Genomic DNA, 14116 nt, shown 5'->3' on the forward strand with positions numbered 1-14116 from the left:
ATCAACGGAATGGAATAAAAAACCCAGAAATGAAGCCACATACCTAGAGCCAACTGATCTTCCACAAAGGCAGCAAGAACACACAATGGGGAAAGGATATTCCGTTCAATAAATGATGCTGGGTGCTGGAAAACTTGCATAGCCATATGCATAAGTATAGGAGCTATATCTCTCACCATATCCAAAAATTAACTCAAAATGGATTAAAGACTTAAATGTAAGATCTGAAACTATAAGAACTATAGAAGGAAACCTAAGAAAAACTCTTTTTCTTTAAAGAGATGGAATCTCTCTTTCACACCCAGGCTGAAGTGCAGTGGCACAAACATGGTTCACTGCAACCTCAACTCCCTGGGCTCAAGTGACTATCTTGCCTCAGCCTCTTGAGTAGCTAGAACTACAGGTGCACACCACCATGGCTGGCTAATTTTTTAAATTTGTTTGTAGAGACAGGGTATCACTATGCTGCCTAGGCTGCTCTTGAACTCCTGGGCTCAAGCAATCCTCCCACCTCAGCCTCCCAAAGTGCTGGGATTACAGGCAAGAGCCACTACACCTGGCCAAAAAAACTCTGCTGAATATTGGCTTAGGCAAAGAATTCACGACTAATACTTCAAAAGCAAATGTAACAGAAACAAAAATAGACAAATAGGACTTAATTAAACCTAAAAAGCTTCTGCACAGGAAAAGACATAATCAACAGAGTGAGTAGACCACCTGCAGAATGGGAGAAAATATTGGCTAACTATGAATCCAACAAAGGACTAATATCTAGAACCCATAGTGAACTCAAACAATTCAACAAGTAAAAAACAAATAACCTCATTAAAAAGTGGACAAAGGACACAAACAGACAGTTTTCAAAAGAAGACATATAAATAGCCAATAAGCATATTTTTAAAATGCTCAGCATCACTAATCATCAGACATAAGATGAATTAAAACTACAGTGAGAGATTATCTTATACTAATCAGGATGGCTATTATTAAAAAGTCAGAAAATAACAGATGCTGAGGATGTAGAAAAAAGGGAATGCTTATATACTGTTGGTAGAAATGTGAATTGGTACAACTTATATGGAAAACACTGAGGAGATTTTTCAAAGAACTAAAAATCAAATTATCATTTCATCCAGCAACCTCACTACTGGGTATCTACCCAAAAGAAAATAAATTATTATATAAAAAGATATCTGCACTCATATGTTTATCACAGCACTATTCACAATAGGAAAGATACAGAACTAACCTATATGTATATGTGGTATATACATATTCCATGGTATGTATATACCACATTTTCTTTTTCCAATCATACACTGATGGACAATCATACATGATTGGATAACGAGTATAATTGTCCATCAATGTATGATTGGATAAAGAAAATGTGGTATATACATATCATGGAATACTACTTAGCCATAAAAATGAATGAAATCATCTTTTGCAGCAACATGAATGGAACTAAAGGCCATTATCTTAAATGAAATAACTCAGAAGCAGAAAGTCAAACAACACATGTTCTTGCTCATCAGTGGGAGCTAACTAATGTATACATACAGACATAGTAATTTTTTTTTTTTTTTTTTTTTTGAGATGGAGTCTTGCTCTGTCACCCAGGCTGGAGTGCAGTGGCCCAATCTCGACTCACTGCAAGCTCCGCCTCCTGGGTTCATGCCATTCTCCTGCCTCAGCCTCCTGAGTAGCTGGGACTACAGGCGCCCGCCACCACGCCTGGCTAATTTTTTTTTTTTTTGTATTTTTAGTAGAGACAGGGTTTCACCATGTTAGCCAGGATGCTCTCGATCGCCTGACCTCGTGATCCGCCCGACCTCATGATCCACCCGCCTCGGCCTCCCAAAGTACTGGGATTACAGGCATGAGCCACCGCGCCCAGCCCAGACATGGTAAAATTAATAGACATTGGAAACTCAGAAAGGTGGGAGGGAAGTAGGTGAGGGCTGAAAAATTACCTAATGGGTACGATGTTCACTATTTGAGTGATGGTTACACTAAAAGCCCAGACTGCACTACTATGAAATACATCCATGTAACAAAACTGCACGTGTATCCCCAAATCTACAAAAATAAAAAATATATAATTTTAAAAAAATAAATAAAACTACAAAATGTTCTCATGAACAACTGGACATATCATTTTACAAAGACCCTCTGTGTACCACGCAACATGTACCACCCACTACACAGCTTCCATTTTCACTTGCCAAGGTCTTCATATTGTGATGTCGATGCCCAGATAGCATCACTGACCTCTGATAAGGTCAGAATACTGTCCTGCCTCATGTATGCACAGCATGTCTCTGGGCCAAGTTGTTCTTATGTATATTATTGTCTCTGGTTTACGTGCGGAAATAGGCCATGTAACAAGAAAGGTCATGAAGTCAGAGGACAGCACACATGAGGACCTCGAGGGCATTCCAACCATACATGGTTGTCCATTTTTATGGCTCCTGTATCTCTCCTACCATCTTTGAAGTCATAAAGCTGAATGAAAAAATCAATACATTTCCTTCAATGTCAGAAAATTCTGTGCCCAATTAACAGTCGAAATATTATCTTCCAAATAAGAATATCTCTATATACTGCCATGGAGTGAATTCCAGGATTTTTTGAAAAGTTGAGAAGATAAAGTAGATAGAACTAACTGTATATAAAATTTTAACACTACCTACATGGAGGGATATATAAATACATCTATGTTGGCTTAGTTATTTTAAATATAAGTATGTTATGGGCTGAGTTGTGTCCTCTCAAAATGTATATGTTGAAGTCCTAACTCCCAGTACCTCAGTGCTGTATTGTATTGGAGATAAGGTCTTTAAAGAAGTAATGAAATTAAAATGAGGGGTCTTTAGGGTGGGCCTCAATCCAATCTGACTGCTAGCCTTATAAGAAAAGGAAATGTGGATACACAGAGAGACACCAGAGGTACACATGCCCAGAGGGAAGACCACGTGAGGAAAGCCAGCCAAGGAGAGAGATCCCAGATGAATCCAGCCCTGCCAACACCTTGATCTTGGGCTTTCAGCCTCCAGAACTGTAAGAAAATAAATTTCAGTTGGTTAAGCTACCCAGTCTGTGATATTTTGTCTGGCAGCCCTAGCAAACTAATATAAAGGGTAATTTTTAAAGTTTTATCAAATGGTTACCTATAGGGTGGAGGAAGGAGCAAGGTGGAAAAAATATGGATAAAAACTAAATTTCCCTGAATATGCTTCATGTTATACCTTTGACTTTAAAACCAGGTCAATATTCAAGCCAGGCACAGTGGTAAATACCTGTTGTCCCAGCTACTCAAGAGGCTGAGGTAGAAGGATAGCTTGAGCCTAGAAGTTTGAGACCAGACTGGGCAACATAGAGAGATCCTGTCTCTTAAGAAAAAAACCGTCAATATTACTTACTTGTTAAACAAATGAAGGAAATAAAAAATGAAATGGACCAGATGATGCTAACTAAAGGCTATAGTTTGAATGTGCTCCCAAAGTTTTTCTCTTGAAAACTTAATTGCCATTGCAAATACTGTTAAGAGGTGGGGTCTTTAAGAAGTAAGTAGACCATGAGGGCTCTGCCTTCATGAATGGATTAATGCTGTTATTGTGAGAATGGGTTCCCGACAATTTTAGCCCCCTTCCTCCCTCCCCTCCTTGTGCTCACTGCCACCTTCTACCCTTCCGTCATGGAATGACTGTTGCCAGATGTTAATGTCATGGACTTGGACTTCCCAGTCTCCAGAACTATAAGAAATAAAAGTCTTTTCTTTATCAATTACTCAGTCTTAGGTATTCTGTTACAGCAGCAAAAAGTGGACTAAGACACTGACTATCAAGTTGATGGCTTAATCACTAGAGAACAATTATCTCAAGTTACCTTAAAATTTGGTAATTTGACTGTGTAGATGGTGGAATATACACCCTAAGGGCCAAAAAACAAAAACAAAGCCCACAAGTAAAATTCAAACTGTTTTCAGTTATCACATTGTTAGTAATAAAACAGGAATTGAGATTCTGAAATAAGAATAGAAAGATTGAGATACATACACACACACACACACACCGGAATGACAAAGCAAATAAGTAATTACATTGATGTGATTGATATTCAGCATAGGGACACAGGCAAAATCAAAAAATGTCCTAGAAACAATAAACAACCCCAGGATCAGTGAACACTTTTCTCAATGAACACTACTTTTTATGCCTTTCTCTTTTATACATACTTGAAATCGTACCTAATAAAAACGATATAGATGGATGGATAGATAGATAGATAGATAGATAGATAGATACATGGATAGATATTCTCCTCACATTGTTCCTACATGATTTACTAGCATGGGTTTTACTCTGAGCAACCCAACTGTCCACTCAACTCCTGCTCAAATTTTGAATAAGGGGCTTGTTCACAATTGAAGCAAGGGGTTCTGACTTTCCTTTTTATTTCTGGAACACCGGCTGGGTATTGGCCATAGACTAGGATTAAATGACCCCAAGAAATTTCTCATTCCTCCAGGAACTATTTTTCACTTTTCCAGTTTTTACCCAGAAAGTTTACTTGGTTGATTAATTCTGAAGAATTTGCCTATCTGGGCTTACAAAGATAGTATACCCCTCCAAAATAAGTTTCCAAGTATAAAACGGAAGGAGAGACATAAATAACATTTAATAAGGGCCTAGAACCTAGTAGTTCAGTTTTTGAAATCCTTACAACTGTTATTCTTGTAGATTTAAAAAAGGTGAGGTCTGATAACTTTTCTGGTAGAGCAGAGATACAAACCCAAGGTTATCTGTCTCCAAAGCCCAAACCTACCTAGAGTGGTAATGCCTTCTCTGGAATTAAATGGGAGAGTTCACCCCACCATATCCACTCCAAATGCATAAACCTAGACTGTGGGTCCAGGTTTGAGGGACTACTGGCCAAGACAAGGGACATAGACCCTTCCCCAGCTCCATGGGAAGCCCTGCAAAGACCTTGTTTTTTTTTTTGTACATCTTAATATTCATGTATCCAAACTGGATCTAATTTGGCACTTGCCCCTCTTTTGCCTGGATTTGTATGACAGCATGATGATGGAGCTCTCTCCAAGGATGTGAGTCAGTTCGCTTCATAGAAAGTCTCCTTCTTTCATACATATCAGGAAAGGTCTGATTACTAATTTATTGTGGATGGTTACAGCCTCAAAGTTAAAAAGAGAGGACTGGATCACTCATTGCAAACAGAAGTTAAATCTCCTTGTTCTGCTTGTAAAACTCAAAATTTAAAGTACTTCGAGTAATAGAAAAACTGGACTAAAATTAGACAATGAGGTTCCTAAGATCTAGCCAGTTCTGAAGAATGGACTCCATGATCCCACTATCTAAGCTGTCACCTTGTAACAAATCAGCCCCGGGCCTTTCCTTCCTACATTGGTATTTTCACACACCGTGCTAGAGTGTGCAGGATTTCGTCTCTGAGTGGCAGAATCAGGCAGCATTCTCAATGACCCCTAACCTTTGTCGTACTGTACATGATCTAGCTTTGTATCTGCACATCTTTGCTCCTCCTTTTATCTTTCTTTTTCTCTTTTCCCCCATTATCAGGCCTGCCTCCCTGCCTCTCTCCACTCCCCAGGACCCACCACCCAATAACTACTTAATTCAATGGGTACCCAGTGGCTTTCTTGCTGCCTATAATCCCTGAGCTCTCGAAAGAAAACTTCAGGCACAGCCCTTGGTTTTGCACCTGGTCGGTAATGCCCAGCCAAATTCTGAGATTCTTGGATTAAACCATGCCCATTGCTCAGGAAACCAAAAGAAGACTGTTCAAACAAACACGGTAAATGTACAAACAAATGAGCCTGACCCTATTAAAACATTTTTGGAAAGAAGTAAAAATACAGGTAAGTAAAAATGCCTAAGTTTTCTCTGTCTGCTCCCACACTCACCTTCAGTCTCTGCAGGATTTTTCCAGTGTTCAGCATCTACCCAAAGAATCAACCAGACCATGAAATGGGCTAGAACAGAGTTTGACAAAGCACTCCTTTTCTTCCCATGTATTTTCACTATGAGGAAAGGTAAAGAGGCAGCTGGGCTTTATCGCTGTAGAGGCCCTTCACTGCCACCTGACCTCGACCCCAAGTCAGGGCCCTCTCCATGCCCCTAGGGAGACTCTGCAAGGATTCAGAGCCATGCATTTTGCCCTGGGACTCTCAACATTAGCCTGGTCTCTAAGCCTGAGGCTCTTCAGTTCTTCACAGCATTGTACTGTAGATTTATCCAGAGTCCCAGGTCCCCACGGTAAGGCAATTTTAAGTTTACCCTCTCTTCAGATCCAGAGGTTAACATGACAAGAAATTCAAAGCTGTTTCCAGGTTGCTGGGTGGATGTGATCAAGATTGTTCTGTAGTCCCTTTGGGCTGCATGATCTTCTAATGCATAGGGCAAGTCATCAATATTTCCACAGGGAGTCACCTTAGGTATTTTAGGAATTAAATTATTTTCTTCCCAAGATTAGTGTTTAGGAACTGGGTCAGTGAAGCACTATCAAATTATGGAAAGCGTTAAATCTGCAGATAGTTTCCACAGTTAATTAAGTTAGTTCTCGGTCCCCGGAGATACATGCACTATTTTCCTAAAATCACCGCTTCAGGGAGGTCACGAGATCATGGAAATATGAACCTATCCTTTGCCATAGTTTATTCACTTATCTCCATGGAAATTAAAGGGCAAGGGGGAAAATGAGCTAATAGGTGTTTCTTACCTATAAGTGTTTGGTCAAGCTCCACCTGCCGGCATTTTTTATCAACCTATCAATGTACTCCCCAAGGAACGGGAATTAAGGGGCAGAAATATCCAAGCACTTCTGGGAAACTTCAAAAAAATGCACGTGACGTTTGGCAGTGTCTGGTCTCTTCAACTACTCAGCCTTGAGGGTGTTGTGGATAGACATGCCCTTCTCCATACATTCTTGGTTTCTCTGATACCTGCAAAAGGTGAATGATTTCCCCGATGTAAAACAACAGCTAAAATTGATACCGACATCAACCACAAACGGAAAAAGCAGTGTTATTTCTGGTTTTAACAGAAGACAATCATGTTATCCTCAGCAAATGGCACATTCATGTGGCAAGGATAAGGGAATACAGTAATGACGAAAAAAAGAAAAAAAAACCCTGCTCTAGTGGAGCTTCCATTCTAGCTGAGGTAGGGTTTTTTTTTGTTTGCTTGTTTGTGTTTTTGTTTTGTTTTAATCCTATCCAGATGGTCCACGGCCTGCCACGCCATCTTCCTTCTCAAAGCCCACCTAGGTGGCTGCAAGCAACCTCTCACCTGCCCATTCCCTAAGTCACTAAAAATAGCAAAGGGTTTCCAGCTGAGAATTCACCCACCCCCACCTCACTCCCTTGCCCCCAACCTTTTCAGGCTCCAAACTTGCAGACAGCAGCCCACAGGACAGGCATAATAGGTGGGGCAGGTCCTTGCCCCAGATGAAATCAGGGTAAGGAGAGGGTCCCCTGCAGCTGGGGAGGGGAGGAGGTTGGGTAAGAAAGGAGGAAAGTGGGACATGGAGGTGGGGTGAGCCACCTTCCCTGGCAGCGACCAGCGTTCCTTGGTGGCAGGACACCTTGGCCCTGGAGATGCCTGAAGAGGCCTCCCTTGGACTCTGTAGCGACCACAGGTCCCACCTCAACCCTCCTTGGGTTTACCTTCCCCATCAAATAGTCATGTGCCCTCCTGCCCTGCCCAACCCCAGCGTTCCAGAGAGAATAACATTCATTACGAACGCTTTTTATCCCTGGCCAAATCCAAGCCTCTTTACCTCGCCATATATATATATATATATATATATATTTGTCCCATCCCACTTCCCTCTCCAGGTCTAGGGAACCATCAACTCCAAGGCTAGAGCTGAGCAGACCCCTCCAGAAAGGCTCATCTCCCAAAAAGAAGCCATTCCCCACCTGGCTCCCGAGGCGCATACTTAATAAAGTCAGTCTAATCTCCGAACGCGATCCTTCCCCAAATACAAAAATAACAGAGCTGTGGATGGGGCTGTCATGTTGCCCGCCCCATTGTGAATGCCTTCAAAACTCCCTGAATAAAGATAAGAGAGGATTGTGTACGTTTTCAACACAAATGGTGGAAAGTAATAAAATAAACATCAAAGGTGAGCTCCCACCTACTAGCGGCTCCGTCGCTTTTTGTGCAACAAAGGCAGGAAAAAGGAGGAAACTCGGCGTGGCAGGGCAGCGGGCTGGAAGCGCACCTTCCCGGGGGCCGAGGCGCCCGCTCCCTGGACTAATGACGCCGCGTGGGGATCACGCCCCGGGCGCCCTGGGGTGGGGAACAGTCCCCCCTTTGGAGATTGTCCGACACTGGTGCCAGTGAGGTCACAGCAGAAGTCCCAAAGGAATATTGGAAAGAAACGGCCGTGAACTGGTGTGTTCTTGCCCCCGCCCCCGGGAACACGCCCTCCCCGTCGTTCCTGTTGACTGTCAGATCCCGGGAACCAAGCGGCGGAGCTCGGCGGCGTCTGAGGCTTCCGCAGGGACACAAGTGCAGGCAGAGCCCAGCACCCTGCGCCAGACACAGCCGCCCCAGGGGAAAGGGAGGACGCTGCTGTCCTCCCCCAGGAGTCACCAGCCAGGGAAAGAAAAAAAGTAAGACAAAAGAAAAGTGAAAGTCGGAGCCCACTTAGTGAACAAGAGTCAAGGTCATCCAAAAAGGCGCATACAATTTCAAGCCCAGGAGTGTATTCATTAAAACAAGAGGAAAAGACAAGATGGTCCTTGAAAGGAGCTCATAGGAAGGGGCACAGCAGAAGGCTCCCGAAAGAGGTCACTGCAAAGTGTCCTGCGCAATTTCTGTTCAGCACCTCTGCAGTGACGACAGGGGTTTGCTTTCGTAAGCAGCATCGTTTTCACTACTACAGAAGCACATAGGCCGCGTGCAGCTTTAGGCCCGAGCAAAGTCCCTGCTCCCCTAAACCCAGTCCCTTCAGGTGTCCCCCTAGGGGAACTGTGGCGTGTCCCCCCAACCAGGCGCACTCGCCTAAACTGCGTCCAAGAACTCCAGGGCGCAGGGAGCCCTCGCGGGCTGCCCGGGGCTGGGGCCCACACCTGAATGCAGGAGCCGGCGGGCGGAGCGGCCCCGCGCGCGCACACACGCACACTCACAGACACGCGCAAACCCACAGCGGCGCGCGCGCTCCCCATTGGCGGGAGGAGGAAGGCGGGGCCAGCAGACCCAAAACAAACAACCTGCTCCAGCGACTTTGCCGCCGCGCTGCAGTGTGGCCTCCGCCTGGTGCGCGCCCGTTGGGGAGCTGGGGAGCCGCCACCACCTCGGCCACCTCGTTCCCCCACCCCTTGCCGTCCGCGCCCAGGCCCCGCCCCCGCGGAGCCGCCGCAGGGTTATATTGGGCCGGCCCGAAGGTGGAGGCGAGACGCAGCCGCGGCAGGCCAGCGGGGAGATGCTGCCCCGGAGGCTGGGGGCGGGAAGGCGGCTGCGGGCGCAGCGGCCTCGGGGACTCGCCTCCGCGGGTGCTCAAGGCTGAAGGCGCCGGACCCTCCCCCACAGTGACACGCACATCATCCGGCACCATTTCCGTGCCCCGAAGACGCCAGCACGGGACCTGGGACTGCCAGTGAAGAAACCCTCCTGGGCTCTTTAACGAGCAGCAGATGCGCATGCTGCTTCTCTCCGGCAGGAAAGCCTTCTAAGCCCGGCGTGCTCGGGCACCCGAGGGTGGAACCGCGGCCCCTGCACACACCCCAAAGTCTCAACGTCGAACCGAAGGCGACACCCACCCAACTCCTCCCTCTCCGCCCCATAGTCCACCCAACACTTACAGCCCCTCCAAAGAAAAAGCCCAGCGGAAGAGGACTCCGGAAAAGTGACTGTCTCGGAAGACCAGGGTAGAGCTCCCGGGAGAAAAAGGCGAAGAGCCCCGGCCCCGGATCGCCATCCCCTTCCCTGGCACCAGCTTCCCTAGGCTGCGCGAAGGAAGAGGGTACGACGCCGGGGAGGGACTGGGTGCGCGGGCATGAAGTTGGAGGTGTTCGCCCCTCGCGCGGCCCACGGGGACAAGCAGGGCAGTGACCTGGAGGGCGCGGGCGGCAGCGACGCGCCGTCCCCGCTGTCGGCGGCGGGAGACGACTCCCTGGGCTCAGATGGGGACTGCGCGGCCAACAGCCCGGCCGCGGGCGGCGGCGCCAGAGATCCGCCGGGCGACGGCGAACAGAGTGCGGGAGGCGGGCCGGGCGCGGAGGAGGCGATCCCGGCAGCAGCTGCTGCAGCGGTGGTGGCGGAGGGCGCGGAGGCCGGGGCGGCGGGGCCGGGCGCGGGCGGCGCGGGGAGCGGCGAGGGCGCACGCAGCAAGCCGTATACGCGGCGGCCCAAGCCCCCCTACTCGTACATCGCGCTCATCGCCATGGCCATCCGCGACTCGGCGGGCGGGCGCTTGACGCTGGCGGAGATCAACGAGTACCTCATGGGCAAGTTCCCCTTTTTCCGCGGCAGCTACACGGGCTGGCGCAACTCCGTGCGCCACAACCTTTCGCTCAACGACTGCTTCGTCAAGGTGCTGCGCGACCCCTCGCGGCCCTGGGGCAAGGACAACTACTGGATGCTCAACCCCAACAGCGAGTACACCTTCGCCGACGGGGTCTTCCGCCGACGCCGCAAGCGCCTCAGCCACCGCGCGCCGGCCCCCGCGCCCGGGCTGCGGCCCGAGGAGGCCCCGGGCCTCCCCGCCGCCCCACCGCCCGCGCCTGCCGCCCCGGCCTCGCCCCGCATGCGCTCGCCCGCCCGCCAGGAGGAGCGCGCCAGCCCCGCGGGCAAGTTCTCCAGCTCCTTCGCCATCGACAGCATCCTCAGCAAGCCCTTCCGCAGCCGCCGCCTCAGGGACACGGCCCCCGGGACGACGCTTCAGTGGGGCGCTGCGCCCTGCCCGCCGCTGCCCGCGTTCCCCGCGCTCCTCCCCGCGGCGCCCGGCAGGGCCCTGCTGCCGCTCTGCGCGTACGGCGCGGGCGAGGCGGCGCTGCTGGGCGCGCGCGGGGCCGAGGTGCCACCGACGGCGCCGCCCCTCCTGCTTGCACCTCTCTCGGCCGCGGCCCCCGCCAAGCCACTCCGAGGCCCGGCGGCCGGCGGCGCGCACCTGTACTGCCCCCTGCGGCTGCCCGCAGCCCTGCAGGCGGCCTCAGTCCGCCGCCCTGGCCCGCACCTGCCGTACCCGGTGGAGACGCTCCTAGCCTGAGTCGCGCCGCGGGGCCCGGGATCGCCGAGTGCGCGCCGTCGGGGAGGCGGGAACACGGGCCCGCGGACTTTGCACTTTCAATCCAGAGGAAAATGAATTTTTAAAATCTCCATCAGACGTGCCTTAAAGCTAAAGCATTTTGACAGGAGTATTTGAACTTAGTCCAGGATATTTTCCCTTGTCTTTTATAACTTTACAGAGGACCAAAGCAATTCTTGTTTTAGTTTCTTTGCGAAGCCTGCCCCTCCTTCCCTTCATAAGGACTTTTTTTGTCTTTAACGCCCAGGCTTCGTCTTATTTCCACTGTTTTTGTCGCACCTTCCATTGATTTATGTCCCTCCCTTCCCTCCTAAGTACATCAGGGAACTTTTCCACACTATAAATGATATGACTACTGTTTCGGGTTTCTGGGCCCCCATCCGTGTACGTATGTGGCATTTCCAGGTATGATTGAGTGTGAGAGACATGTCAGAGGCTCTTCAGTGATTTCTTGCTATTGACCAATGCTTCACTGTGCCAAAAGAGAAAAAAAAATGTTGGGTTTTGTAATTAAATTATTTATATATTTTTGAAACCTGAATTGAAAATGTTGCAGGCAACGGGCTACAGCTTTATTAGTGGTTCTCTAACTGTGGTCTCCTTGGGCCAAGTAATTTCTTTAAAGGAAAAGTTGATTATGTATGTGGGGTGCCAGGACCACTGCCACTTGAAAGCAAGTGTGATTTTTATTTTTAATATTATTTTATTTGTGTCTGTGTACATATTCGTGTATAAATTTTATGAAACTCAAGCATAGTGCTTATTTTTTAATAAAACTCACAACTGACTTAACACATTGTGATGATGGGTTGGAAGTGGAGAGATTTTATGTCTGTTCCCCCTCCCAAAAAAATGGGCTCAGGTTTTGGTCTCAAGAAACTTCCTTTGGAGATAAAAATATTTTCCTGAATAATTCGATAAAGGTATTATAGAATGGGCTTGCAGATTTCCTTATGAGATACATTGCTAGACAAATTTCCAGATAGGACTTCCATTCATGGGCTTTTTAAAACTTGAAAAACAATTACTCCTCTAATTAGTCACCTAAGCGCTTCCAGAACAAATGAGAGGGAAGTGTCCCTCTCTCCCCCAAGAATCCTTTAGCAGGCAAGTTGAGCTCTTAATAAGCCTAGAGTCAAACAGATATTTTCAGGTAAATTGGTTCTGATTTGGGGCTCAAAAAGTTGGAGCCCCAACTTTTTTGACAACTTTTTTGTCATAAGACTATCTTAAAACATCAAAGGTGTCTTCAGGGCAATTTCAAGAGCAATTTAAATGTCATAGTGTTTTTGTCAAAACAAAACCACCTTTTTAGGAATGCAAAAGTTCAATTGGGTGTGAACCAATGGGTAGTATTTTTTTCACTCTTCCCTCATCTGTAAAGATTTCACTTGAAGCAGTGGCAGTGTCCTGCCTGTTTCAATTGCAGTCTGAAGAGAAAATGCCACCTGGAGAAAGGGAGAGACAGTTTCCCCTGTTATAAATGTAAGGGAGGATTTTCATCAGTGGGAGTACCAGGGTGAACACCTGTTCTACAGTAGGTTCCTAGGCAATACAGTTTTAACAATGCATGGATTGCAAAATTCTAGAGAGTAATACAAACTGTGGGAAATGCAGAGACTAGAAACAGGCCTCACTGCCATGGCTGCCATTCTTGGGTAGATCCCATCTTACCCAGGACAGGAGGATGATTTGAGCTCTACATACAATGAGGTGGGGAAGGAGGGTGGCGTTTATTTCAGGATGCTCTCTTTTGGCAGGAATGGGAGAGAAAAAATCTTCCCTAAGTCCGGTTAACAGATGATGAGTCTTGACTGATTTGGATTACATCTACTTAGTAATCATAAAGAGTGATAATAATAGGGTTGAATTACGGCAAGAGGTAGACATTTGCACCCACAGGGCCAATAATCCAACCCCAAATAAACCTGAAACAGACCAGCAACTAGGGGCAGGGGACAACGGGTTCCCTGGGTAGGAATGATCAGACCTCAACATGTTGCTTCCCTCTTCAAAACACATGGAGGAGAGAATGCGGGAGAGCAGGGAGTCAGCCAGCTCTGTCCTTCCCACCTCTGGTTCCAGGGGACCATGTCTCTCCCACAGTGTGCCTCACCCACAGAGGCAAAGTGCAGCCTACTTTAACATCTTTTTTGTAAAGCCACTGTTTTCTTTTCTGCACTGATACGTGAAGACAGTCCTGCAAAGGGAGATTTAAAGTCGCTTCTGATTTATTCGTGTTAACACACAAACAGCAAAGTGAAAGACAAAGGTAGTGTTCCAAAAATCACAGCTGTTCCGCCCTCCCCTCGAAAGAAAAAATAAATCCTTCCTTGCTAATGAACACCCTGGAGTCTGGTAGAATGCTGTCCCCTCCTAGCTTCTGGTCCCCTTCTTTGTTTCCCCAGGGACTGTAAGGGTTTCTAAAAAATTGTCAGAGTCGCTTGAGTTTTGCACCCGTTTCATGACCAGTTCCAAGCTCAGTATCCCACGGCTAGAAGGACAATCACACTGGGCGGGCGGGGCGGGGGGATTGGAGGGTCCTGGGCTGTCGCCCCCTCCCAGTCCCTCCTTCACACACCCAGCCCCGGGGAGTTTCGGTTTCTCAGTGCTGGGTCGGAGGCAGCCCAGAAGGAAAGGCGACGGCACAGCTCCCGTTTTCTCAACGAACGCAGGAAGCTGCACAGCTGCTTTTAGTTCAGGCGAAGCTGGAATTCCGCGGGAGCGCACGTCGCGGCAGGCATGCCGGCCTTCGGAGGGGCTGCTCGGTCCGGCTGCAGGACCCTGCGCTCAGGCAGCAGCCTCGCGGTGGCGGGGGAAT

General features: G+C 48.0%; 2 protein-coding genes across 2 annotated transcripts in view; both read left to right on the forward strand.

Moving 5' to 3' along the window:
- Positions 1-14116, forward strand: part of FOXF2 (forkhead box F2) — a 177161-nt gene that overhangs the window by 87277 nt on the left and 75768 nt on the right. The gene's annotated exons all lie outside the window — the stretch shown is intronic.
- FOXQ1 (forkhead box Q1) lies at positions 9419-12087 on the forward strand. Its single transcript, XM_054493145.2, has one exon. It carries the CDS (start codon positions 10045-10047, stop codon positions 11254-11256), a length of 1212 nt encoding a protein of 403 aa, XP_054349120.1. The 5' UTR covers positions 9419-10044; the 3' UTR covers positions 11257-12087.

The sequence above is a fragment of the Pongo pygmaeus genome, chromosome 5 (assembly GCF_028885625.2).
Source record: "Pongo pygmaeus isolate AG05252 chromosome 5, NHGRI_mPonPyg2-v2.0_pri, whole genome shotgun sequence".
NCBI lineage: Eukaryota > Metazoa > Chordata > Mammalia > Primates > Hominidae > Pongo > Pongo pygmaeus.

What these genes read in the sequence shown, in the direction of transcription:
- FOXQ1 (XM_054493145.2), top strand. Translation starts at nt 10,045, where the DNA reads ATGAAGTTGGAGGTGTTCGCCCCTCGCGCGGCCCACGGGGACAAGCAG.